The sequence below is a fragment of the Salvelinus fontinalis genome, chromosome 2 (assembly GCF_029448725.1).
Source record: "Salvelinus fontinalis isolate EN_2023a chromosome 2, ASM2944872v1, whole genome shotgun sequence".
In the NCBI taxonomy this organism is placed as follows: Eukaryota; Metazoa; Chordata; class Actinopteri; order Salmoniformes; family Salmonidae; genus Salvelinus; species Salvelinus fontinalis.
The window spans coordinates 75273039-75299091 of NC_074666.1; the positions used below are offsets into that span (position 1 = coordinate 75273039).

The window sequence follows — 26053 nt, forward strand, 5'->3', positions numbered from 1 at the left end:
GTTAGTTGGGATCGTTTTACGGCCATGTCGGCCAGTCATGTTATTGGTTGTGGTCCCTTTCACTAATGAAGAGCACAGCCTTTTATAAAGGGGCGGTTGGTTGGATCCTTGGGAGTATTTTGGATTGTGTTTCCCTTGAGTAGGCCTAGTCTATGACCAATCAATCCTACTGTAGTGTTGCTACAAACTCCCATAACAGACAAAAAACTAACTAAGGACTTGAGTTGGGGATGGGTAATTTGTATGATGGTTAAAGCAGGGCTACTTTTGGCCATGAACACATTGTTGAGAATGGAGTTTAGGATGTCATCCAATGACTACAATGCCTCCACCTCATAGTTCCATCTGTGCTGCGCATTAACTAAAAGCTTAGTGATATAATCAGCTTAATATCGAGTACTTATTGTCTGGGAAGATTATAGAGTTCAGGGATCTAAAACCAATGATGATAAGGAATTGCTGAGTTAACTTCTTTGTGTTGTTGTAAATGACTGGAGCTCTTGGGCGGTAATGTCTAATAAATGTTTAATACATTTACTCAATGAACAACTCTTAGTGTTGCTGTTTTCTGAAGTCACCCTCTGTGCTGACTGTACTGAAATGACCTTTAACTAGGAACTTGGTGCTGTTTAGATTATTATTATATATATTTCTTTCAACCATTATTTAACTAGGTCGGTCAGTTAAGAACAAAATCTTGTTTACAATGTCGGCCTACCCCGGCCAAACCCGGACGACGCTGGGCCAATTGTGCGCTGCCCTATAGGACTCACAATCACGGCCGGTTGTGATACAGCCTGGATTCGAACCAGGGTGTCTGCAGTGCCTTAGACCGCTGCACCACTCTTGACGTTTAATTTAATTTCCCCAACTGTAATTCACTGTTATTGCAGGAGGAAAACAGACAAAGGCTGATGCAGTCTCATAGGGTAATGAGAGACTGTGGTCTTATTGGGCCACACCATTTAGCCCATGTCAATCCCAAATGACTCACTGAAGTACAGAACTAACAATGAGACACAGATGAGATGATGAGAAACAGTTGAAAGTCCACAAGTACTTTTACAGAGCTTTATTTCAGATTTACTAGGCTGTTCAATAGCTACAGACTTTTACTTTTTCATTACAGCCGTCTATTATCCAAAGCAAAGAGTAACCAAAAATAAAAACAGGCAAAAACAAAAGCCACATTGTTTCATGTGTCATTAAATATATTCATTTGTGATAAACATAATATATTAGTATGCATTGCAGGACATTACACAAACTTTTGCAATGGACAAAGCTAAACAACATTTACAAGCCCAAGTATGAACACAAGCAACATTCAGATATATTTTTGTAGCAGATATCTGGTCATGACTGAGTACCATTCTCCAAATGGGTGGAAATCTGGTCTAACTTTACAGAGTGGACCCACTGACAGCTTTGATATGTGTAGATCCAGAGATGGATGCACTGGCACAAGAACAGTTGAAATGGATTGCAATAAAAATGTCAATACAAATATGTCAAAAAAAGTGTGTGGATGTGTGTGTGCAGGTGTGCATCTGCTTGCATTTATGTGTGTTTATGTATTTCCCAACTATTTTTGAGAATGTTTATTACAGGTTGTAGATAAGCTTCTCTCTGCTGAAATACACTCCTGGGTATGCATAACTTGTAAACAAGAGAAATCTGCCTCTTTTTCGTTTATTTGTCTACCCATTTATTAAGTCTATGGTATTTAAAACTCTGGTTAATAAAACATGGACATAAATCTAGTAAATGTTTAACAAAAAATAATAACAAACTATACAGCTATATAACATTTAACAGCCGGTCACCCCTTTTGTTGAGAACCAAGTAACGTCTTGAAAATGGAATGTCTGCAAGGTGTGAAGTGAGAATCAGATGCTGACACAGTGTGTTGATCACACAGCTTGACTCCTGTGATATTTCATCACCCAACAGGTTTATTTTACAACATAATGCATTTTATCTTTATACAGCATATACATACTGTACATATTGTCATCCACAATTTGGTTAGCTTAGTCAGCTAAGTAGTCAGCATGCATCTATTATTTTAACAAAACGTAGGTTCATTTTGATAGGTCTTATCAAACCACATGAGGTGATTCACTGTTGAAGACATCAGAATGTCCCCCCCACCCCACGATCAGTCCTTTACCAGCAGAAACAGGTCAATGCTCAGAGGAATGTTCAAGCAGTACTTAGTATTTTAACAAACGTGAACCGGATAGCAAACCAATTGCATCAATCAATGACACAGAGTCAGTGGACATTAGGTTCCGGGACCAAAGGCCAAAGGCAGCACATAATCAGTCAAATGTGTGATCTCAATTTGAACAATCATGAATGGACATACATTAGTTCTTTGATTTTTCTGAAACCATACAGTATGTCAGTTTGTATCCTGCAAGGTGCCATTAAACACTGAACATATCTTATATGTTCTGAATACTGTTGAATACTAAAGGACTAAACATTAAGTGCACGGTCAACTCATCTATTTTAGTTCTTCTAGTTGAGAACAGAGTGCTGTCTAAATACAAAAATATTGTATAATTATATCATGCCTACTGGTACTTTTATTTTGCTGAGGTCACAACCATACTGTCAGGATGGCAAGGAAATGTATCATTTAACAGACTCTTTCCCTATGCTAGTATCTGAGGAGCAACTTCTTCATGGCACTTTCATTTTGATGACATAGTTAGCAGTAATAATGAGGTAACAACCACATGAGGAGCTCTTAAAGAAGAAAGGTAACTGGCAATAGCTGGCTTGTTTTTACAAGTATACGCTGAAACCACAGTAAAACCTAGTTTAAATGATCAATTTAACGTGTTAACACTCTTAGCAGTTTACACAGTTCATCTTGACAAGGCCTGGCAAGCAGGAGCCACTCATTAAACATGAGAGAGATTCCCCTTAAGTCATGCCGTGCCACCTCAGCTTGCTAGAAACAACTTTACACAATATATATATATAAAGAGCCTCTTTAAACACATATGTGATACAGTAGATTTTTTTTCTGGTGTTCTGTAGAAATGAACTGGAAATATAAAAATAATGGTATCACGAATAAAACAAAAAATAAGTAACTTATCTGAAATATTAGGTGCAAACTCTGCAATTCCACAACGAAACAAACCTTGAAGGACAAACAGAACAACAACTGTAAAAAGAGCTCCTTCACACAAATGTTTCTAAAACTAATATTCTCTTTTTGCTTCCACTCAAAGCAGCAGCACTCAGTCACTTTCTCTCTCTCTCTCTCTCTGTTCACTTCACCTCTCCCTCTTTCCTCTCTCCCTCTGGTGTTTCCTCTTTCTTTCTCCTCCTCCTGTGTTCCTCAGACTGGAGGTGAGCCCCCTCTCTTTCTCTCCTCCCTGGCTCCTCTTAACACTTGCCCCTCTTGTCGCGCTGTTGGAACTTCCTCAGTCTCCGGCCCCATAGGTCCTTCCAGGGGATGAGCAGGCTGCCCTTGTCCGCCACCACGCCACTCTGCCCGAGGGAGTCGTCATCCGTGCCCAGCAGCAGGTACTTCCTGCCAAGCTTGATCTTGGGGCACTTGCAGGCCACGTCCTTGGCACGCACCCACAGGAGCTGGTCACCGCGCCGGATGCGTTGTTCACCTTGCTTGTAGACAGAGATGATGTTCACGGTAAACTTCCACCACTCCCCTGCCTTGTCTCCTTTGAGGACGTGCACTTGGACAGCTGGATGACCAATGAGAAGAAGGAGTGAAGGGGGAATAAGAAAATGTCACTATAAAGCAAGCAACTCTTGAGTATAAGAGATCCAGTTAAAAGTGAATGTACAGTAAAACATAGATCCTCTTAATAACACACAGGGTAACTAAGCAGGGAATCCATAGCAGCCTGTGGGTTTCTGTTCCTGGGGTCCAGACTGGCCTGGGCGTGACCCCTCAGCTGTAAATGTCCTGTTTTACTATAGCTCCAATAACTGCTCCAATGTTTGAGTATGATTCAGGAATTGCTGACCCAGTGTGTGTGAATTGTTCCCCTGGTCCCTCCCCTCAGCCATGACCACTGACCTCTCCTTGTTGTGTTGGCTAGCATGCTCCGTATTACAGCAACAGTTGCCATAGTGCTCCCCAGGGTAAAGACAATGGGTGCCCGCTGAGTACATTTGAATGAGCACCTCCCTGAGACTGGCTGTAATGTTTGACTGCTGTGGACGTATCCTTAGAAACGCTTTCCTTTCCTCAACTGACAAGCCTAGAGAAAAATAAGTGGCGGGTATACTGGGTTCAACTCAGAAAGTCCAACAGTGAAAGTGCAGCATTCAACCTTTACTAAAGAAATACCACATCTGTTTGAGGTAGAAGCTCTGAAGCAAAGCCATTCCTGTGCTTTTGATAGAATGGCCTTTCAGCTGTTAAGCAGGATGCTGCACATCTTAAGAACCCTGGGCTAGAGCAACCTGGACCTGGTAGCCATTGAACCTTTCTCCCCTGCATGGATTTCTCTGTCACATAAATCTACCATTACTTCATCACTCTGATTGGAAAACAACTGAACTCACTGGGGTAGGAGCTAATCTGTGCTTGAGGTGAAGTGGTTTAGCTGGGAATGTGCTATTAACGATTGGACTAAAGTAGGGGGGAAATGAACCAACCTGAATAGTTTCCACTCACAATTGTTTGAATTGACCCAATTTGGGAAACAGTGTGTGGATGGTGTGAAATGTTTCAAACACACAAATAAATACACACACATACACAAATGCATACATGCACACGCAGACACATACACACACGTACTTGTATGTGGACTAATGTTAGAAAAATATAGGTGGCTGAAAATAGCACAGGAAGTATTTTCTTTCTCCTTGTCTCTCTCTCTCTGAATGCCAACGCTCTCTATTGGGAGCCGCATCGATTGTCCCCCATAACAGCCTGAAACGTTCTAAGAGAACAGGAAGGGGGGCTCTGCTAGTGTGAGCAAATTGTACACAATTTCAGAAGAAAGGAGGCCTGTTGGGCTGAGTAGAGCACGCTCTCACAGTCCTGCCATTCATTAACAATGTGTCTCTGGGCTGGAGCCTACTCCTTCATCCAAACACATAAAGGGTGTGTGGGGGGGTGGAGTGGGCCACTATTTATCTTCCCAGCCACAGAGAGGCTTCCAGAAGAATCGGAATGTGTTCCGACCTCATGAGCTATCCGGGTTCTGCTCCCAGAGCCCCATCCAAGAGCAGCGTGAGAATCCAGCAGAGATAGCCCTCTTCTCTCTGGGTCGCTCTTACTGACCGACTGGCTAGCGAGCTCCCCGGGTGAATGGACCAGACTCAGCTGTCTGACACCAATGCAGAACCCTCTGTCACTCTATGGGCCGCTCAGGAAATTGGTAGTTCTCTAAGCAGATAGTCAAGTACTGTTATACTGGACTGAGATTCCAGTCCATGAGGGGACCAAAGTATGCAGTACTAATCATGGATGTTAGCTGGAAAGACCAAGCAGCTCAGTCCTCACACCTCTGCACATTGCTTCAGTCCTGCTTCTCACCCAATGAAGTTCAAAGCGCCCATGGGGCTGGTGTTGAATTGAGCTCATGAATGGATCTAGGAAACTAAACTTCTGTTTTTCTGTTAGCAGACAATATGGTACGTCAGTACTACTTGGACCATCTTAGCAGGGTAGCACAGAGGGAGGGAATGAGAGGAAGAGGGAGAGAGAGAGAGAGAGAGGAAGAGGGAGAAAGAGAGGGGTTTAATAACACAATGGCAGCCAAGCCTCCCGCTGAGTCCCCTCTCTGAGCAGTGTGCTGGGGATTGACCCGCCGACAAGGGGGCTATAATCAAATTAGAGCGTGTTTAATTTCAATACTGAGGCCCCTGTCCCATCTGGTTATCAGCTGAGTGACTGATCTGGACCCTGCTGCCCCCAGGGTGAGCTCACAGGGACCGTTGGGTGACGGGGCTGTGTGACCCTTCCTTTCACTGCTGGCCCTGAACGTCTGCAAAAGCTCTTTGATTAATTGTCCTCCCCGCTGGAGGGGTGTCAGCCCAGAATATAACCCTTTGTGGCTGCCGTCGCCGTAGCTACGGCCGCGATGGAAAACAAAAATGAATAAACACAACATATTTCTTTCTCTCCGGGGTGGCAATCCGTCAGCGTCAGCCTAATTTACCACCTGTTTGCGCCCTGTGGAATGCTCCGAGCCGGCAGAGTGCACCACTGTGTTTAAACAGGGGGCCTCTTCCCGCGACCCCGGGAGGCCCGCAGCGCCACTCACACAGGGGGGTCGTGGCCCCAAAGAACAGAGACACTGTGAACCCCACAAAGCCCCAGGGACAGCCCTGAGAAATGAATTAGATTGAGGCAGAGGAAAAGCCTCCTGAGGAATGGTCTCTCCATAAAGCCCCAGCTCAGCCACAGGAGAATCATCTGCACTCAGCTGTTTTGATGAACTCTTGAAAAACCAACCTTCTGCTTTTCATGAATCAGTCTTGTGATTTATAGATTTGTCTGTTCTTTTCATGGATGACTAGCAAGATTAAATGAATGAAAATATGGATTCTGATGGCTGTTCAGTTTTCTGGTGAACTGAAACAAGGAGCTCACATTATTGTCTCTCTCTGTGTTGCACAATATTGATTGAGAAAAGAAGAACATTTGGCCATTTATGCATTGAAACTTTGTTAAAAGTCTCTGATGTATCGCTCTGTTTGATTGATGAACTATGATTGATGATCTGGCTTTTGGACATGTGACAGATATGAAGGGGAACAGTGTGGCCAATGCAGCTGGATGTGTTTCATTAGAGAGAACACTGAACTAAGTCTTAAATGGATAGTTCACCCAAATAAAAAAATGACAGTGGTTTCCTTACCTTGTCCACAGACTGCTTACAGGGTATCACAGCAATCCATGCTTTGGTTTAGTTGGCTTGACTTGAATGGGATTTGTGCCACAAACGCTAAAACATTATCATGTGAACAGTGAAAGTAAAAATCAGTGCCAGGGAAACTACATCAAAGCATGGATTGTAGTCATTCCTTGTCAATGGACTGCTTACAGGGTAAGGAAACCAATGTGTCATTTTGTAATATGGGTGAACTATCCCCAAACCCTGATTATAGCCGATACGGTCTTGAATGAACAAATCTATTCTAACAATCAAAGGCTTAACAATTTGAACACCAATATAATGGCTATAACTACAGAGGAATTGGTGACCAAAATATTCAATATGATATAGGCCTACTGTACAGTTAGGTCTCATGCCAGGAGTCTAAGAGATCTTGCATTGTCTTTCATAAAGGAAACGTATGTGGGTATTTGGCTGTAGGGAGTACGATCTGTTCTCAAGTGCTGGCAGAGTGCTGGACGTGCCTCAGGGTTTGTGCTGCTGCTGCTGCGGTTGGGGAGATTTGTACGGTGGTTAGCAGACATGAATCTGCTGATAGGAGATCTGCACCATAATACTACTGTGATTAATGGAATGGAAAACCCTCAGAGGCGAGGGAATCCCTCTCCATATGGAGATATGGAGGCTACACGGTGGGACAGCACAATGAAACACTATATAGGAGGCCTATGATATGATCCATGGACTGTTCCTACTGCTACTACTGTCTCTCTTACATTACCCCCCACCCTTCTCATTCTTTCTGGTCTGTTTTTAGATCTAGTGGTGCTGTTTTTTGGCTTGAACGTGAATGTTTTCATATTATTCACTTACTGTAACGCTGTGATATCTACAGTGCATGTAATGGCACATTTGATCACAAGTATTTCAGATGTAGATAAACTCCTGTGGAGTCATTGATGACAGAGTATATTTGTTGTGTGATTTGGCAAATTTTATTAATACGGGGCTTGCTGAAAATTCCTAATGGCCAGATCCCCGCCAGAGCCTCATGCTCCCAGGGTGCACCAGCCTTTCACCATGGAGCAATAAAACTGGACCCTACTGAGGCTGGCGGCTGAGAGCAGGGATTGCCCTAGACCATGGACAGGGGCCAGGGTGAGCAGATCCACAGGGCTTAGAGGGAGGTGGAAGGGGAGAGGAAATTGTCCGTTAGCTGTAATTGAGAGGGACTGTGAGAGGACGCAGTGGGAGCTTGTTCTGCGGCCCTCTGAAGCTCAGAGCCCTCTCTTTATGAGGTACAACTCCCCTAAGACACACACACACACACCACACACACACACACACACACCTCCGTCAAGGTGGGACAACAAATCCAAATAGTTCCAGCTAAAGCCTGGCAGAGCAGAGCTTTGCAGCTCTCCAAACCAACAGGGGGGCTGTTTCGTGCCACAACCTCTCTCTGAGGACAGTTTCAGCTGGAGTGGAGGAACTGATATAAGCTCAAGATGTAGAGGTAAGAGTTGAATAATCCCTTTGTTTCTCTGCCCAGACACTGATGCCACTGATCTCTATCTTTGGTGATAAAAGAAGAGGCCCTGCGGTGAGGAATCCCCCAGCAAACACTCTTCTCTCTGTCCAGCTCCCCCCACCTCCAGTGAATCTCACATAGCAATGAGTGTATGTCAGTGCAGGGATGTTAGGATATGTTAGACATAGGTTTTGTGTGGCTAGCTTACAGATGATAGATAATAATATGTATATGTATTCCATGCTAACTAATCAAAGTTTAAGTAGACTGGATACATCTGTTAATGTGCTTTACACCGTCATTGCCCAAACACAGTCTAAAGCTGTCTGGTTTTGAACACAACCTTCAAGAAATACATATATTTTTTGAATTCCATCATTCCATCATGTCTTATTTCCCAGAAAGCAGCACTCCTCAGTCTAATACTGGTTGGCCTGTCCATCAGCGGGGTCCCCTGGGCTCAGTTCCGAGACCATTTCCCTTTGATGCAATGACTCTAATCCTGGGAGCTTGAATAAGCCACAGAGAGGGGCTTGGGAGTGGGCATGCCTGTGATTAATAAATACATCTGACCCTCGACCGCTGGCCGACGCCTGGGCATATAATTCCTGCACAGTGGACTCACCATAGTCTTTCTTGCAGTACTTCTTCATGTTGATCTTCAGCTTGCCCTTGGATGCCTTGCAGTGAGAATCACAGTCTGTGGAAGCGAGTGAAATAATGGGTGGATTAGGTTACAGCACAGCCAACATATCACAAACATCTAGATTTGAATTATTCTCTCTCTCCCATGGTTTACGGACTGACCTCAATTATGTTATCTAATAAATGCCTTTTAGGTACATCCAAGGGTCTACACTCTACCCCCAATGTAAGGGATTGAAAGCTTACATCTATTGCCAGGCCATTTTAGTGTACTTATGGTACACTGTCTCTTGTTATGGTGTTATGGTGTCCCTGTGGAGCTGGTGGAGGCTTAAGGCTTCCGCATGCTTCGGTTCGGCTGGCACCTAGTAGGCGAACCGAACGAGTGTGCTCACACACTCCCTTATAAGACCTTCGCTTGAAAAATTAGAAAAAGCGTCAATAGTACTATTTGTCCATCTTGTGGCGCCGTAGCCAGTATACACTTCCTAAAAATAGTTTGAATAAATCTAGGATAACTCAAGAAATCTGTCATTCATTTTGACGTTTTTGCTGAGGAGATCTTAGTCACACAATTTTACATCTAACTAAGATGTTTGGTTTAGTATTTCTCAAGTGAACAAAATGTGCATGAAAATGAGTCATCTATCATTGAATGTCGACAAACACTTCATTGAAGAATCCCTACTGTTGACCAATGACCGACGAAGGGGCGTAGACTTCGGCTACCGAACTTGCAATAGCCAATAGCCTCGAGTGCATGAACAGCCGAAGACCAAAACAAACAAAAACGTCACAAAATGTCATAATATACTGAGTGCACAAAAACTGATTGAAGTGGATTTAACAGGTGACATCAATAAGGGATCATAACTTTCACCTGGATTCACCTGGTCAGCCTATGGTTTTGTACACTCAGTATTTATGCACACACCTTTCAGAACAGTTTAGGATGGGAAGCATGCGGGCACCTTTACACAGATCCTATTGTCAGCTCACTCCCACTCTCTTCCTCCAACCTCTCCACACAGAATCTCTAGCCTGTCAGAGTCCTGGCATCCATTGTGTCAGCACTCAGGGTTGGGAAGGTCACTCACAAAAGGAGGTCACTGAAGGAAGTTAGCTAGTAGCCTAACAGAAATTAGCAGGGGCCTAAGCAGTATCCATTCCAATTAAGGCGAGAAAGAGAATACTCTCACTTTGGCCGGGGCCGATCTCTCTGTGGCCGATCTCTATGTGGCCTCTGAGAGGAGCCTGCTGCAAACAGGTGGCCAGAAAGAGCTCATAGTTATGATTAATTGCTTTCGGGTCTGGTGCTATCCCTTTGACACCAGGCTGTGTTGACCTGGGCTCGCAGGCGTGCCAAGAGGCTTTATCGATGTCCGCCGACTGTCGTGTTGTCAGGGTGCCAGGCACCTTTTGTAATGGGGGAGATGGGGCTGGGACGAGAGGCCAAGCTGAAAATGGAAATCGTTTGTTCCCACTTTCCCACTGACTGACACAAATTGGAACCAGAACATCTCCTGGTTTTGCTCCCCCTCCCAGTGTAATAAGCCCCATGCTCTTTTATGGGGGGGGGGGGGGGGGCGGCCAGGGGGAAAGGGGGAGCAGTTAGGAGAGAGGGGACCTTTCAGTTTGCCTGAATATGGACAAACTTCATTATTTCTTCCAGCCCTCTGTCCAGTCCTCCCCTTTCTTTCCCTTTATACTCTGTGTGAATGAGGTTGCCCAGGTAACAGCGGAGCGAGAAAAAAACGCACTCCCCCCAAAAAGGCGGATTGGGGCGGATGCAGGGGGATGGGGAGCAAGTGCACGTATGTGGAGAAAACATTTCTAGTGAAACGCCTGGCAGCTTTCGGGGGGTGTAGAAATGAAAAAGGGAAGGGAAATCCCAAAGTAAATTAATTTGACGAGTCCATATCGACCACGCCTGATTTCCATTTAAATGTGGCTAGGGCGGGGGCCCATTTGTCTCCCCCTGGCCCCTGGAGGCCTTCATCGTACCTCCCTTTGATAGCTGGCATTGCCCATTAGCCCAGCAGCACAATCCCAGGACTGGCCATCACACCCACAGCTCTCATTAAGGCCCCGGCCCCCGCTGGGAGGACAAACGTCCCCTTTGTGTGGCCTCTCTAGCGGGGCCACCACCATTCTCTAGGGTCTCTGGGGACCACACCACTCTTAATTTGGAGGGTGGTGTCTGTGTGGGGTTCCTGACAAGACTCCAAACCCCATTGCAGCTGGTCGCCAACGTATGTAGCAGGTTGGCCATTCAGCTCAGTGAAATATGTGGAGCCACACTGTTAGTCCCATGTTAATGATCAAAAGTGACAGAACCTATATGTTTTACATGCATAGCAATTTAAAGGAATACTTCGGGATTTGGGCAAGTAGGCCCTTTTTCTACTTCCCCAGAGTCAAATAATGTCTCTGTGTCCAGTAAGAAGGAAGTTAGAGGCAGTTTTGCGAGCCAATGCTAACTAGAATTAGAGCAATGACTGTAAGTCTATGGGTATCTGCTGGCATGCTAGTATCCATTTAAGTAGAAGTTGGACCAAAAACAAGTTGGCTTAGGCAACAGGTTTTAGAGACCAATACTTTGCTCCAGGTTTCTCTTTTTCTCCTCACACGCATGCCAGGGGATCTACCTCACAAGCTTGGACTGAGCAGTGACTGAAAGTATGAGCTAAATGTTACAGTGGTATGTCACTTCAAATCAGTGTTGCACTATAGCACGCAGACTCAGAGCTGTGCATTCCAACAATAGGGCTGTAAATAAGTGAGCAAAGGTTCTCTTCCCTCTCAGCGCAGCGAGAGATGATTGGAAAACAAACTGGTGCAAATGAAGCATGCAATCAGATTATAGGCTGGAGGCTGAGTGGGAATACAGAATGGGAGGCCGGGAGAGAGAGCTGACCAAAAACCTGGATTGAACATCTCCTGACACATAGACATCCACTTAAATACTGCAATTATGGAAGGTGGCATTTAAAATACTACAATTATGAAGGTGACCCTTAAAATACTACAATTATGAAGGTGGCCCTTAAAATACTACAATTATGAAGGTGGCCCTTAAAATATTAGAATTATGAAGGTGACCCTTAAAATACTACAATTATGAAGGTGGCCCTTAAAATATTAGAATTATGAAGGTGACCCTTAAAATACTAGAATTATGAAGGTGGCCCTTAAAATAGTAGAATTATGAAGGTGACCCTTAAAATACTACAATTGTGAAGGTGGCCCTTAAAATACTACAATTATGAAGGTGGCCCTGAACCCAAATAAGATGTAGAAATAGAAAAACATAAAAAATAGAAACTGTGGAATGATATGAATTGTGCTCGTCCTAAAATACAATACATTTGTTATGTTATGCTTTAGTAATTGCCATACCCTGTGGATACCACATGGCTCAGCAGTGTCACAAACTCACCCAAAGGCTCTTCAGAGCTGGTATAGGTGGAGGTGGGCGATGCAACTGGAATCTCTGCAACAGAGAAACCACAGCACAAATATAATGACATTTCACATCACTACTCAGTTTGACAGCTTCATATGTGGAAAAGGGAGCAAAGTTGTTAGAACGTCTTAGTTCAATTTCCTGCTCGCCTTCCTTGGGGCTTAAATGAACCTCAGAGCATTGGTGATATACTCTCAGGTATTCCTTAATAGGTTGTCATGTTACTGATTGCTGATTAGAACACAGAGATTGTGCTTGGAATACACATTAATAGCCAGTTTCCCATTTGAGTTTCACTCTCTTGTATTCGTGGTATGCTGTATTGTAAGGTACAGAGAGCCAGGGCCCCTGGCCTTGTTAAAATTGAAGTTGTCAGGAAGTTTGATATAACAAAAAATGTAATATTAAGCTATTAAACCTAAAACATATTAGCTTGAAAATATACGAGAAACCAAATAGTTTCAGCTCAATTTTCAAGACCCCCATTTCCTCCATCTTTTTTACACTACATTTGTTACTTTCCCAACAAAATGAAGGAAATCCTATTCCAGTGGGTTCACAGAATGATTTTATCGCTGTGGATCCTGGCCAAGCACACTGATTCCTTTTCCACAATGGCTTTGTTGAATTTCCAAATACAACTTTATCGGAAATGTCACCAATTGAAACGGCTGTATAAATGGTGGCCAATTGTAAATGTCTATGTGTCCCAGCCATCCGCGTTATCTTATCTGGTCATGCCAGCTGTGTTGGCGGTGCTAGCCACCCATTAGCCCATCTTGTGTATGGAGGTGTCATTTATCGCCGAGAGGCTGGAATCTGTGGGCTGCTGATACTGCCAATAAACATATTAGCCATCATTACCCTGGACTGGCTGGGTGGATTTATAGGGAGATGGGCTGTTAACGGTGCTGCGGCTCACAAGGCCATGTTAGCCTAGACATTATGCCCTGTTTACTTAAGCTCTGGTCTAAAATATCCATCCAAAGTAATAAAGGAACAGGGGGAAATAACAAAATGAAATGAACTCTTGAATTCCTGCATAACAAACATGGGTTTTGGTGCGACAGAGTACTTGTCAGCGACTACTCCTATTGATGGGGCCAGTGTTGTTACTAGCTGGGCTTTGGTTGGGCTGACTTGTGTGGTCTGTCTGAGGACATTTCTCTTAGTACTGAGGCAAGTCATACTTATGCAGGGGGCGATAGGAGAGCGGCTCTGCTGGTAGCCCTTGGCACAGCGGTTGCAGGTGATGCCGGTCACGCCGTCCTTGCAGGGACACTGGCCGGTGGTTTGGTTGCAGGTCTTGCCGGCTGCGCCAACTGGATGACAATCACACGCTGTCAGAAGGAAAGAGCAGGAGAAAACAGAGATGAGATGAAATCTGTTCGGTCTTCACTAATATTGGTTTAAAACCAATTAGGCGTAAGGCATCCTTCTCAATTCCCTGTGCTTCTCGTTCCTCCAATGTTGACTCTCTGAACTTCAAAGTAAGCTTTGAACAAGCTTAAAGTGACTCACAGGCCACCACAGATGGGGACTGGGACCTCAAACAAATTACAATTACTCCCTTTTTCCTTAATGATTATAGGCCTTGCCATCAGGCATGAGTATTGAGGAACAGTATATTACATTATCAAATAATATCACATTTAGAATTCACTGCACAGTTCCTCTCCCTGTCTGTTAGCACTTTGAGACTACACCTGTGTGTGTGTGTGTGTGTGTGTGTGTGTGTGTGTGTGTGTGTGTGTGTGTGTGTGTGTGTGTGTGTGTGTGTGTGTGTGTGTGTGTGTGTGTGTGTGTGTGTGTGTGTGTGTGTGTGTGTGTGTGTGTGTGTGTGTGTGTGTGTGTGTGTGTGTGTGTGTGTGTGAGCCCTGCGTGTGAGCCGTGGGTGTGTTTAAGCCGTATGTGACCAGTCTTTGTGTTCTCTCTGTGGAGCGTTGTGATCCACGGCGGGCAGAGCAGAGCCTGTGCACCTCTCAGATTGAGTTTACAATCTAAAGCTTTTTGGCAAAGAGCTCCTCGCAAATATATCCTGAATAATGTTCCCCATTAATGGGTGAGTGGAACACACTTCAAAGCCGTCTGTTTAAGTTGCTAGTCAGGAGGATCGCACATTAAATGTAAGAATTTAGTTTTGTGCATGTGCACTGCCAAACGTTTACCATAAAGTCTGTGTTTGAAGTTGAAGCCCAGCTCTTTCCATTAGAGTTGTATGTTTTTTATGTAGCTGAAGAGTCATTTGAAAATAGCTTTAAGTGGTCCAACAGAGGCTGGAGTTGGGTGTTATTAGCTGGGATTCAATGGGTTTCACGAATATTAGAAGTCACTTGTTAAATAAAAAAACAAAAACTTTTCTGTCCTCTTTCTACTCAATTTGCAGTATAAGTACATTTTGCCAAGTTTGTTTGACACATTTTATCGAGGTATAATAAAATCAGCATAAAATAATCATGAATGAAAAGTCATGTTTCTAATCAAGTCCTCCATCTTTACCAGCCAGAATGTTATTGTGGTTCTTACGTCAGGAAACAGTAAATAGTCCCATTAATTTAGAAACAGGATTCTAAATTGTACAGTACATAGACTGAAACTGTAGGCTTGATCTTGCTTTCTGTTGATTTAATGGGCATTATCTTCTATAGCCTTTACAAATGACTTTTTAATGCAGGGTGGGACCAAAAAATGTAAAATAAAACATGAGGTCACTCTTGTCCCTCCCGATGGCATGTGGGTAACATCCATGTGTATTCTAAAGATGTGTGTCTATTTCTTAAGGGGTTATAAGGGATTGTACTTGAAAGCCACATTAAAATAACTCTTGTTTTTGTATTACTTTATATTACTTCTAGAGATGCCACTAACCACACATCACAATAAAGATGCACCACTGTGTCTCCACTCAATCCATCCGCCACCATCTAGTCCTCTTCCTCTGAGCTCAAACCACTGCATTGTGCTCTTAATGTTCTGAGTGCTACACTGGGAACTCACTGGAAACATTCATTAATTTCGCTGCGGTGTGGAGGTAAAGAGTTGCTGAGAGGTTGAGGGGGAGTGTAATTCAGTGGACTGTGTGGCTGCTCCACTGCTGTGGGCTCCCTGGGCCTGGTGAAAGGCTTATATGGCGGAGCGGATGAGAGGACTGGGAATAAAACAAACCGTTAGAGCTGGGGGCCACCGGGGGCCGCCGGGGGCCGCGCTGTGCTCTGAGAGCCGTGTTTACACTGCGCTTGATGAGGGATGAAGTCGTTAATCTGGGAAATAAAACATGAGGCATTCCACACTGCCACTGGAGACGCCGCTGTTTCGGCTTATAAGGCGGAGGGGTCAATTTTGTAACCTCCATCTTTCAGAGAGTGGTGATCCTCCATTTTGGGGGTTCAGGTTGGAGAATGAAAGCAGACTTCCTCCTGGCTGTGTTGGGACAGAATTGTGTTTCCTGTCCAAAAACAGCAGAGCGAGATGGTTGGCTGAGTTGAACAATAAATACCATGGGCCCTAACTGATGTCACAAAGCGCTGAGTTTGTCACCTGAGGAGAGCTTAGCAATCAGGCTGTTGGGGTTTGATCCCAGAGTATGGAACAGAGTAAAAGTTGGGGCAGAGCTGGAAGCCTTCAGGTTACTGATACAGCCCTCTAGAAAGCCTAAGACAGGTTGCTGTATGTGGTTAGCTCATTAGGGAAGGAGAGAACCTCTGTAACACTAACCTGCCCATAGCTTCCTCCTCTGCCCGCCCCTGACTGCATCCCAAATATAGACTGTAAAAATGTTTGGGCTGGCAGCGTGCAGTGAAATAATGATGCTCCCAACCATTAGTCACTTTCGAGAAGTGCAAAAGATCCATGAAAAGAAAAGAACAACAGCACAACATGAACTACATTTGCCCTGAACTCCAATTAGGTGTGAACTCTGACAGCCACCACTGTGAAACGACCCCAAAACACTCTGGGTAAGTGGCTGAGTTTTATACATGATGGTGGACTGTGTTGATACTTTCACTCCGGGAGACTTGGAATAGTCAGTATGAGTTTAAGAGTGGAGGTCCCTTGTAGTCTGCAGTAGGAAATGTAATATGTTGCAGTTCCTGTGACTAATTGGCCAGTGGTGTACCAGGGTGAAGGGCACTGGAGAATAGGTACTCCGAGAACCCGCTCTGAGCCAATAGGAATGCAGCCACGGCTGTGGTTGGAGACCACAATATGCGGGTGTGCACAGAGTCACTCACGTGTCACTGAAGCGCAAGCTGGTCCCAGTGTAATACAGCACATTGAGATGTTGTAATCGGACCGGAAAACAAACGACTTGAAACAATATTCTGTCTTTCATACAAGGAGCATATTACACTCTTAGAAAAAAAGGTGCTACTGTATCTAGAACATGAAACTATTTTTCGGCTGTCCCCATAGGAGAACCATTTGAAGAACTCTTTTTGGTTCGTAGAACCCTTTCGGTTCCAGGTAGAACCCTTTCCGCAGAGGGTTCTACCTGTAACCAAAAAGGGTTCTCCTGTCGGGACAGCCGAAAAACTCTTTTTTTCTAAGAGTGTAGGATATTGCTGTCTTTTGAAAGACTAGAAGTCATCCAGTTCAGGGTAATGTGTGATGTTGGTGGATCTGATGCTGAGGTGAAATGGCTGGCTTGTTCAGGGTAATGTGTGATGTTGGTGGATCTGATGCTGAGGTGAAATGGTTAGCTTGTTCAGGGTAATGTGTGATGTTGGTGGATCTGATGCTGAGGTGAAATGATTGGCTTGTTCAGGGTAATGTGTGATGTTGGTGGATCTGATGCTGAGGTGAAATGGTTGGCTTGTTCAGGGTAATGTGTGATGTTGGTGGATCTGATGCTGAGGTGAAATGGTTGGCTTGTTCAGGGTAATGTGTGATGTTGGTGGATCTGATGCTGAGATAAAATGGTTGGCTTGTTCAGGGTAATGTGTGATGTTGGTGGATCTGATGCTGAGGTGAAATGGTTGGCTTGTTCAAAGAGACTGTTTGAATCAACTCCTGCACTCCTGAATTCCATGGCAGACCTCACTTCTATTGTTAGCCACTCATCTTTTTTCCCAGAGAAATCCTCTGAGTTCTCCCCCTCCCTCGTTACAATTCACAGAAATGTAGGGCGATTCATTATAGCTCTCCAAGTTAAGCAAATAAAGTCTAATAAAATGTGGTCACTAGGGCCCGAGTGTTGGGATCCTCCCCTGCTTTAGTGATAAAGGTACTCCAACTACATTGTTTCAAAGACTCTGTCCACAGAAATGCTGTTATTACTGTAACCTGTAACCTCTATTTGAGAGAGATAACTTGACTTGGACAAGGAACAGAGGTAGAAGTTAAAGCATTTGAGGTAAATGCGCAAAATATGCTTTTTATTAATCCACATCCACTCACTCAAACCTGCCCCAGCTTGTGCTGGTATTTGTGTGATTGTGTGTGTGTGTGTGTGTGTGTGTGTGTGTGTGTGTGTGTGTGTGTGTGTGTGTGTGTGTGTGTGTGTGTGTGTGTGTGTGTGTGTGTGTGTGTAAGTGTGTGTGTGTGTAAGTGTGTGTGTGTAAGTGTGTGTGTGTGTGTGTGTGTGTGTGTGTGTGTGTGTGTGTGTGTGTGTGTGTGTGTGTGTGTGTGTGTGTGTGTGTGTGTGTGTGTGTGTGTGTGTGTGTGTGTGTGTAAGTGTGTGTGCGTAAGTGAGTGAGTGACAGGTGCTTGTTTGCTCAATGCCTCAGAGCCTGGCTTCTCTCCCCACGGTGCAGGGAGACAGAGGGAGTGAAGCTTTTCTCTCCTCACACACTAATCCTGAACAGCATGGACTCAAACCTGACTTATGTGCTCACACCTGTGAGTGTGTGTGTGAGGGGGGTGGGGAATGATAGCAAGATCTGTTTCCACTCAACTGTACGGATCAGCTCACACATCACTCAGTTTGTTTTGCTTGTGTTGTCATGGAAATCCCACTAGACTCCAAATACCAGAGTCACACAGGTCAGCAACACTTACACTGGCACAGGTGGGAGCTTTGTCTTTACAACTATCTTTCACCTGTCTCACATAATAATAAATAGTAGTGAAGTAGTGGAAAGTGCTACACAATAAAGTTATCAAAAGATTGTTGGAAGACTTGTTTCCTGCTGATAATTTGTTGAATTTCTAGATATCATGGCAGAACAATTCAACTACGTCAAGAAAGTCCAAAACTGAAGCAGAATATCAACTAGCGTGAGGTTTGGGTGTCATGTAGCCATTTTGAGCAGCCCACCCAGCAGATGCCCAGCCCAGCCCAGGTACTGTACCTTTGCAGGCCCTCCTGTGGGAGATGGCCTTGGACATGTCCCGGAAGAAGCCCTCCTTGCAGTAGTGGCAGTGGCGTCCGGCCGTGTTGTGGCGGCAGTTGAGACAGACTCCGCCGCTCCTCCGCCCAGACAGCTTGTACAGCTCCATATTGAATCGACAGCGCCGGGCGTGCAGGTTACAGTGGCAGGCTGCAGAAAGATGGAGAGAGGGGGAGAGAAAGAGAGGCAAGGGGGAGAATAACACAGAGGTCAATGGGTTCGCATGCTTTTTACACAGGTGTTGAGTACACTTAATGAAGACTTTGGCCTCCTGAACCTCAACAATCAACACAAAAAAACTCCCACAATGCAACCTTGTAGTTCAGCTAGTCTAGTGCGTCATAAGCTGGAACTGAAAACTGATAAACTCAGCAATTTCATTCACATGTACAGTATATCACGGTAGGGTGTTGACCACGTTACTTTCCAATTTACAAAAGTCTAGTGGAGGGGAACCAAATAACAGCTAGTGAACTGTAGTGTATGGAGACCCTGAGAAAGTTACTGTTACTTTAATGACATCAGTGGGTCAAAGTCCTCTGGTCAGACATGTCATTTGAAGACAATGAGTTATGAAAACAGATGGATTGGCCAGGCTGTGAGCGATCCAGTTTGTAAGAGTAAATGGTGTGGTCCGACTCCACGCTCTCCTTTCCCCCTCCACCTGCTTATAGATTTGACCTCTGACCCCTAGTGACGTCAGGAGAGAGATTTCCTTTCCCACAGATCTCGCAGCCTTTACTAACTCTCTTAGTTGTTTTATTGTCATAACATTATGAGGGATAACTTCCCAATTAAATCGGGTGATTCATTCATCAGTTTATCAGTTATCTCTGTGTGTTAGAGCCAGGGTGGACATTACACCTCTGCTCTAGTGATATTCTCTTCCAAAGCACTGTGAAAGAACTTCAATGTTTTGTCTTGCATTTGAGCTTTTCTGTTTTAGTCTCATCCAGGCACGTACTGCTGTGATAGGGCTAGAGGAGGAGAAGCCCACATGGTTTCTTATTTGTGGATAATCTCTCCATCAGTGCACCCTGCCTTAAGGTTATAGCCACGAGATCTGAGCGATAAGGGCACATATGCTACACGTTCATCAGCGCTCCCAATCACGTACCAACCAACTCACACATGCCATTGGGGACCAGGGTTGCCAGGTGGGTGGGATTCAGAGCTGCTTCCTCTAAATTGGGGCTTAAACACACACAGTTACACACAAACCGAGGTGTTTGGCAGCTATCATGGGCTTATCACACCTCAAACCCCAGGGCCGATCAGCACACTCAGAGCACACCAGACCCCCGGAGCTTTGAAGCGTGCCCCCCCCCCCCCCCCTCGGTCTTTACCGCCTTCTTAACCCAGATGTTATCTCCACTTTGGGTGGACGTGTGAGTACAAATGTAATGGGATTTTTTATGAATGGGAAATGGAATGGAATGCTCTTAGTTTTCTTACCAGAGGAAAACATCCTACAGATAAATACCCAAATAAAGGAAACACCAACATAAAGTGTCAAGGGCATTGAGCCGCTAGAACAGATAGATATTCTACAAGTGTCTGGAACTCTATTGGAGGGATGCTACACTATTCTTCCACCAGAAATTCCATCCTTTGGTGTTTTGTTCACGGTGGTGGAAAACGCATCTCAGGCGCCGCTCCAGAATCGCCCGTAAGTGTTCAATTGGGTTGAGATCTGGTGACTGAGACACACACACACACACACACACACACACACACACACACACACACACACACACACACACACACACACACACACACACACACACACACACACACACACACCCTTCAACCCCCCTATGCACCTTTGAGACCCCTATTTTAAAGTCACTGGGATTTCTTCTTCTAGCCATGGTAACTAAAATAATGGGTAAGTGGACATTTTTATACATGAGCATGGGACGTTAAGCATGAGACGTTAATTGTTTAATAAACTCAGGAACCACACCTGTGTGGAAGCACCTGATTACAATATACTTTGTATCCCTCATTTACTCAAGTGTTTCCTTTATTTTGGCAGTTACCTGTATGCTGGTACTGTAACTTTAATCTTCACAGTGAGTCAGATGAAAGTTGAGAGATAAGAAATACCAAATAAGTATCTGGGCACATGCATTCTGCATGCAATATAGGCCAAATCTCCTATTACTTAGACAAGCAGCATGTCTTTGTGCGGTCTGTGTGTATACAATACTGCTTCAGCCTGTGTGTGACCCACTGTGTGTGGTGTCGTTGTGGTGTCTATGTGTCTGTGAGAGAATGTCTGCATCATGTGATTAACAAGCGTTATCTCCTTGGCTTTCCCCAGCTTCTCCTAATGAGCGCTGTGCTATCTCATACACACTTCCCTGGCCAGCTCTCCAATCACTCCGCTAATTGTCCCTCAGTGCCAAGGCCTCAAGTACTGATAAGCTATATTTAGACCAGCTGGCCCAAAATATCCCTCACAGCATCTATCAGACACACTGTTGTGTTTACAACTGGGAAGCCTGACAACAAAACTACAAGTGAAGAAACAAACAAAATCTCCCTAGTTTTCAATATGTGTTCAATAAGAGCTTACATTTTGTCCAATTACGGGAGGAAATGTGATTTCTGTATTTTCACATCAATAATAGAGATCGTAACAGTGGCTACATACCTGGCAGTGTAGCCTACACGTAGAGCCTTTTTGTTGTTATTTGAAGTACTGTAGAACATACTTAGAGGTACACCATTTCAATCTATTTATTTTCAACTGTTGTAATACTGCATAGTGAAGGACATGGTAGGTGTGAGACGCTGACATGATGAATCATCCCACAGCTTGCTCTAGGTGGATTAATATTCTGTGTTCTGTGAGAGAATCTCAAGGCCATACATGCCCTGTATTGATAGCAGGTTCTGGATTGTTGCAGGGACTCAGCACCTCCCTGCCACAGACACACATAACCTACCTGTCAACAGGTGTCTGATGTTAACCAAACACTCTGTGTACACGGCTGCCTGTGTTCCTAGGCCGCAGACAGAGGAGTTGTGTGATTTGTATTGAGAGGAATGCTGCGCTTGTTCATGGATGAAGAGGAAAGGAATTCCAGTGAATTATTGTTTATCCGGGATCAATTAGTCCCTCAGTCAGTGAAGGCCCATAATGATAGTGGCCCATATTATGAGAGGATGATGTGTGCCAAGCCAAACAAGCCTCTCATCCTCACCCTGTCAGTGATCTGAGAAAAACACAACATCAATGCCCTGAGGAGATGAATATACTTGTCACATTCTCTCCGAGGTATCTAAATCAAATCAAACGATATTTGTCACATGCGCCGAAAACAACAAGTGTAGACCTTACCGTGAAATACTTACTTACAAGCCCTTAACCAACAGTGCAGTTCAAGAAAGAGTTAAGAAAATATTTAACAAATAATCTAAAGTAAAAAATTATAAAAATAAACACAATAACAATAACGAGGCTATATACAGGGGGTACAGAGTCAGTGTGTGGGGGTACAGGTTAGTTGAGGTAATTTGTACATGTAGGTAGAGGTGACGTAACTATGCATAGATAATAAATAGTGAGTAGCAGCAGTGTACAAAACAAATGGAGGGGAAGGGGGGGGGGGTGTCAATGTAAATAGTGCGGTGGCCATTTGATTAATTGTTCAGCAGTCTTATGGCTTGGGGGTAGAAGCTGTTAAGGAGCCTTTTGGTTCTAGACTTGGCGCTCCGGTACCGCTTGCCGTGTGGTAGCAGAGAAAACAGTCTATGACTTGGGCGACTGGAGCTTCTGACAATTTTATGGGCTTTCCTCTGACACTGCCAATTATACAGGTCCTGGATGGAAAGAAGCTTAGCCCCAGTGATGTACTGGGCCGTACACACTACCCTCTGTAGCGCCTTACGGTTAGATGCACGAGCAGTTGCCATACCAGGCGGTGATGCAACCGGTCAGGATGCTCTCGATGGTGCAGCTGTAGAACTTTTTGAGGATCTGGGGACCCATGCCAGTCTCCTGAGGGGGAATAGGCTTCATGACTGTCTTGGTGTGTTTGGACCATGATAGTTCGTTGGTGACGCGGACACCAAGGAACTTGAAACTCTCGACCCGCTCCACTACAGCCCTGTCGATGTTAATGGGGCCTGTTCGGCCTTCCTTTTCCTGTAGTCCACGATCAGCTCCTTTGTCTTGCTCACATTGAGGGAGAGGTTGTTGTCCTGGCACCACACAGCCAGTTCTCTGACCTCCTCCCTATAGGCTGTCTTATAGTTGTCGGTGATCAGGCCTACCATTGCTATGTTGTCAGCAAACTTAATGATGGTGTTGGAGTCGTGTTTGGCCATGCAGTCTTGGGTGAACAGGGAGTACAGGAGGGGACTAAGTACACACCCCTGAGGGGCCCCAGTGTTGAGGATCAGCGCGGCAGACGTGTTGTTGCCTATCCTTACCGGCCCGTCAGGAAGTCCAGGAACCAGTTGCAGAGGGAGGTGTTTAGTCCCTGGGTCCTTAGCTTAGTGATGAGCTTCGTGGGCACTATAGTGTTGAACGCTGAGCTGTAGTCAATGAACAGCATTCTCACATAGGTGTTCCTTTTGTCCAGGAATGCCGTATTTCCATGACAACACTTGATTTTAATAGGTTGATATTTCTGAGCGCTGGGTTTGTTTTCCTCCTATACCACATTGCTTACTGTAAACCTCCTGGTGCGGTGGCTGTGCATCAGGTCTAACTGTGAGAGTCTACAACATTGGTTACTGTAAACCTCCCGGTGCGGTGGCTGTGCATCAGGTCTAACTGTGAGAGACTACAGACTCAGAGATTGAAATCTTGTTTATTGAAGTTTTGTTTGGCCACGCCCTCAGGAACCTAGTGATTTCCCAATTAGAATAGGTGCATACTTTGCACACGTTTCTAGGACATTTTATGAGCTATGCAGTTTGTTAAACAGCATTTGTTTCAATGTGCTGGTAAAACAAATCCTGGCATCATGTGAAGTTACACCAATAAACAGTTTTAGTTGAAATTAGAGAAGACTTTTCATTCAAAGTGCTTGTTACAGAGCCTACATGATGCCTGCATAATACTTGCATAACACATGCATGGCGTGTGGGTGAAGCTTCAGAAAATGAGTCACAAGTATTCATTAACATTCATAAAGCACTTATGAAATCAGTGTTCCCACTCATTCCCCCATAAATATCCAAATCGCAATGGAACTGTAATATATGAAGTCATAGTTAAGTCAAGTAACTATTTAACTAAATCAATAAAAATGACAAGTGACTAATAGCATGCCTGACTTATGAAAGCATAATGAATCAATCGTTATGTTTTATTAAGGATGAGAACCTATGGTGTTACAGTATATCGGCATCAATGTGAGGGACATGAAAGTCACTATTTGGCTCATTAAGAATTATAGCAATAGCTTTAAGTGGATGATACAATATGTTGCCTTCACAACTGACTGAAAATCACTCCTACATTACTCTTATGAAGTTCTAATACATCATTGTCATAAATATCTGGTTTAATAGAGAAGCGCATATATTATACATTTTGGTGCCAAAAACATGCAAAAATCAGCAGACATGCCTCAAAACATTATTGGTAATATGCCTCCATTTCTTTAGGCCAAGGGATTTGTCACAGAATTAAGATCCAACTGTGCATTTGGTCTGTTGATACATACTGCATGACTTTAATGATACAGACGCCCCTGAACGTCTTCTGTGGGGCACTCCCGTTAGATCAGTCACCCTTAAGCTCTTAGCTTCATGCCCCAGACATACTCAACATTTTCCGACAATAAATATTTCGATGGCACATTGCTGGAGCAGCTGCTATTTTGATGAGGGAGAAAAAACAACAAAGGCCTTTTGGAATGAGCTATCCAGATGATGAATCATTTTACGAGTTTCCGGAATGCTTTTGATGACTTGAGTTGGGGTGAAAATACAGAAACACCCCCCAAAAATATAGAAACATCTTATATTGGGAGGACTGATTCAGGCAATGGCCATGATGTTCTTCCATAGCAACCCGTCACCTCGGCGTAATGCTAACAAATAAATAAACAAGCGAGAGTGCAGATAAAGAGCGTATAAAGACTTTGATCCGTCTGAGCAGAGCTGACAGGTTGAGACAGACAACTGGTTGAACACGAGGACTTTTAGCATGTGTGATTTGTTTTTATTGAGACACACATTGGAGGCGGTGAGGGAGGAGGTTTTAACAGGATGCAGTGATGAACGACCCTGGGGCTGGTGTTCATCTGCAGTGGAAGCAGCACCTGTCTCAGTTCCTTCCTCAGCTATAGGAACTGAATGGAAACTCTGACCTCTCTACACTGGAAGGTCCTACATCTGCATTGTCCCCCTTAGTGGCCCCTCACACCATACCACTGACACTGGGCATTCAGTAGCTCTCTCTTTAGAAGGAATGCACATAGGCATTGATGGAAATATAGCTCATCCATGAAGAACATGGAAGAACTGGACAAGAGGGTCTGCCACAGTGACAGTTAATGGACAGTTGCTGGAAATACTGCATATTGACCAACATTTATTTTTCACACTGACATGCTTGGCTTAAAGGGTAGAGATGATGGAAGCAGATGAGCCCAGGTGGCCTGATTTTACTACAGAGATGTTATCAAACTAAAGTCATTAGGACGGCCAATTAGTGGCAACATGTGTAATCCCTGGAGGGCTATGGCTTGTGCTTGGTTACCATGACAGCACTGAGTGAGACATGATGATCAATCACTCAGTTCACCTTTAACCTTTGAAGACCTGCCAAACCACACGAGTGCACTTTGTGCCCTGAGATGGAAGAGATAAGCCAGGCTAATGAAATGGATTTCTGTGTTATTGTAACGGCAGCCTTCCCTCTCTTCATGAGAAGAGGAGGTGTAGCAGGGATCGGACCAAGACGCAGCGTAGCTCGTGTTCAACATGATTTTAATTACGAAAATACTGAACACTAAACAAATACAAAATAACAAATGTGGCTTACCGATACAGTCCTAGCTGGTGCATAGAAAACACAGAGACAGGAAACAACCACCCACAAAATCCCAACACAAAACAAGCCACCTATATATGATTCTCAATCAGGGACAACGATTGACAGCTGCCTCTGATTGAGAACCATATTAGGCCGAACACAGAAACAGACAAACTAGACACACAACATAGAATGCCCACCCAGCTCACGTCCTGACCAACACTAAAACAAGCA

At 44.4% G+C, this 26053-nt stretch overlaps 1 protein-coding gene across 2 annotated transcripts in view; it reads right to left on the minus strand.

Moving 5' to 3' along the window:
• Window positions 1-1057: 1057 nt before the first annotated feature.
• The window catches only part of LOC129825954 (netrin-1-like), a 41525-nt gene continuing 16529 nt past the window's right edge, over window positions 1058-26053 (minus strand). For both annotated transcript variants that reach the window (XM_055886133.1, XM_055886123.1), the window contains exons 3-7: window positions 18778-18966; window positions 13678-13827; window positions 12461-12514; window positions 9002-9076; window positions 1058-3728 (exon numbers count right to left, since the gene is read on the minus strand). In XM_055886133.1, the coding sequence (XP_055742108.1) occupies window positions 3409-3728; window positions 9002-9076; window positions 12461-12514; window positions 13678-13827; window positions 18778-18966 (788 nt within the window). In that variant the 3' untranslated portion in view covers window positions 1058-3408. The remainder of the gene's footprint in view (window positions 3729-9001; window positions 9077-12460; window positions 12515-13677; window positions 13828-18777; window positions 18967-26053) is intronic.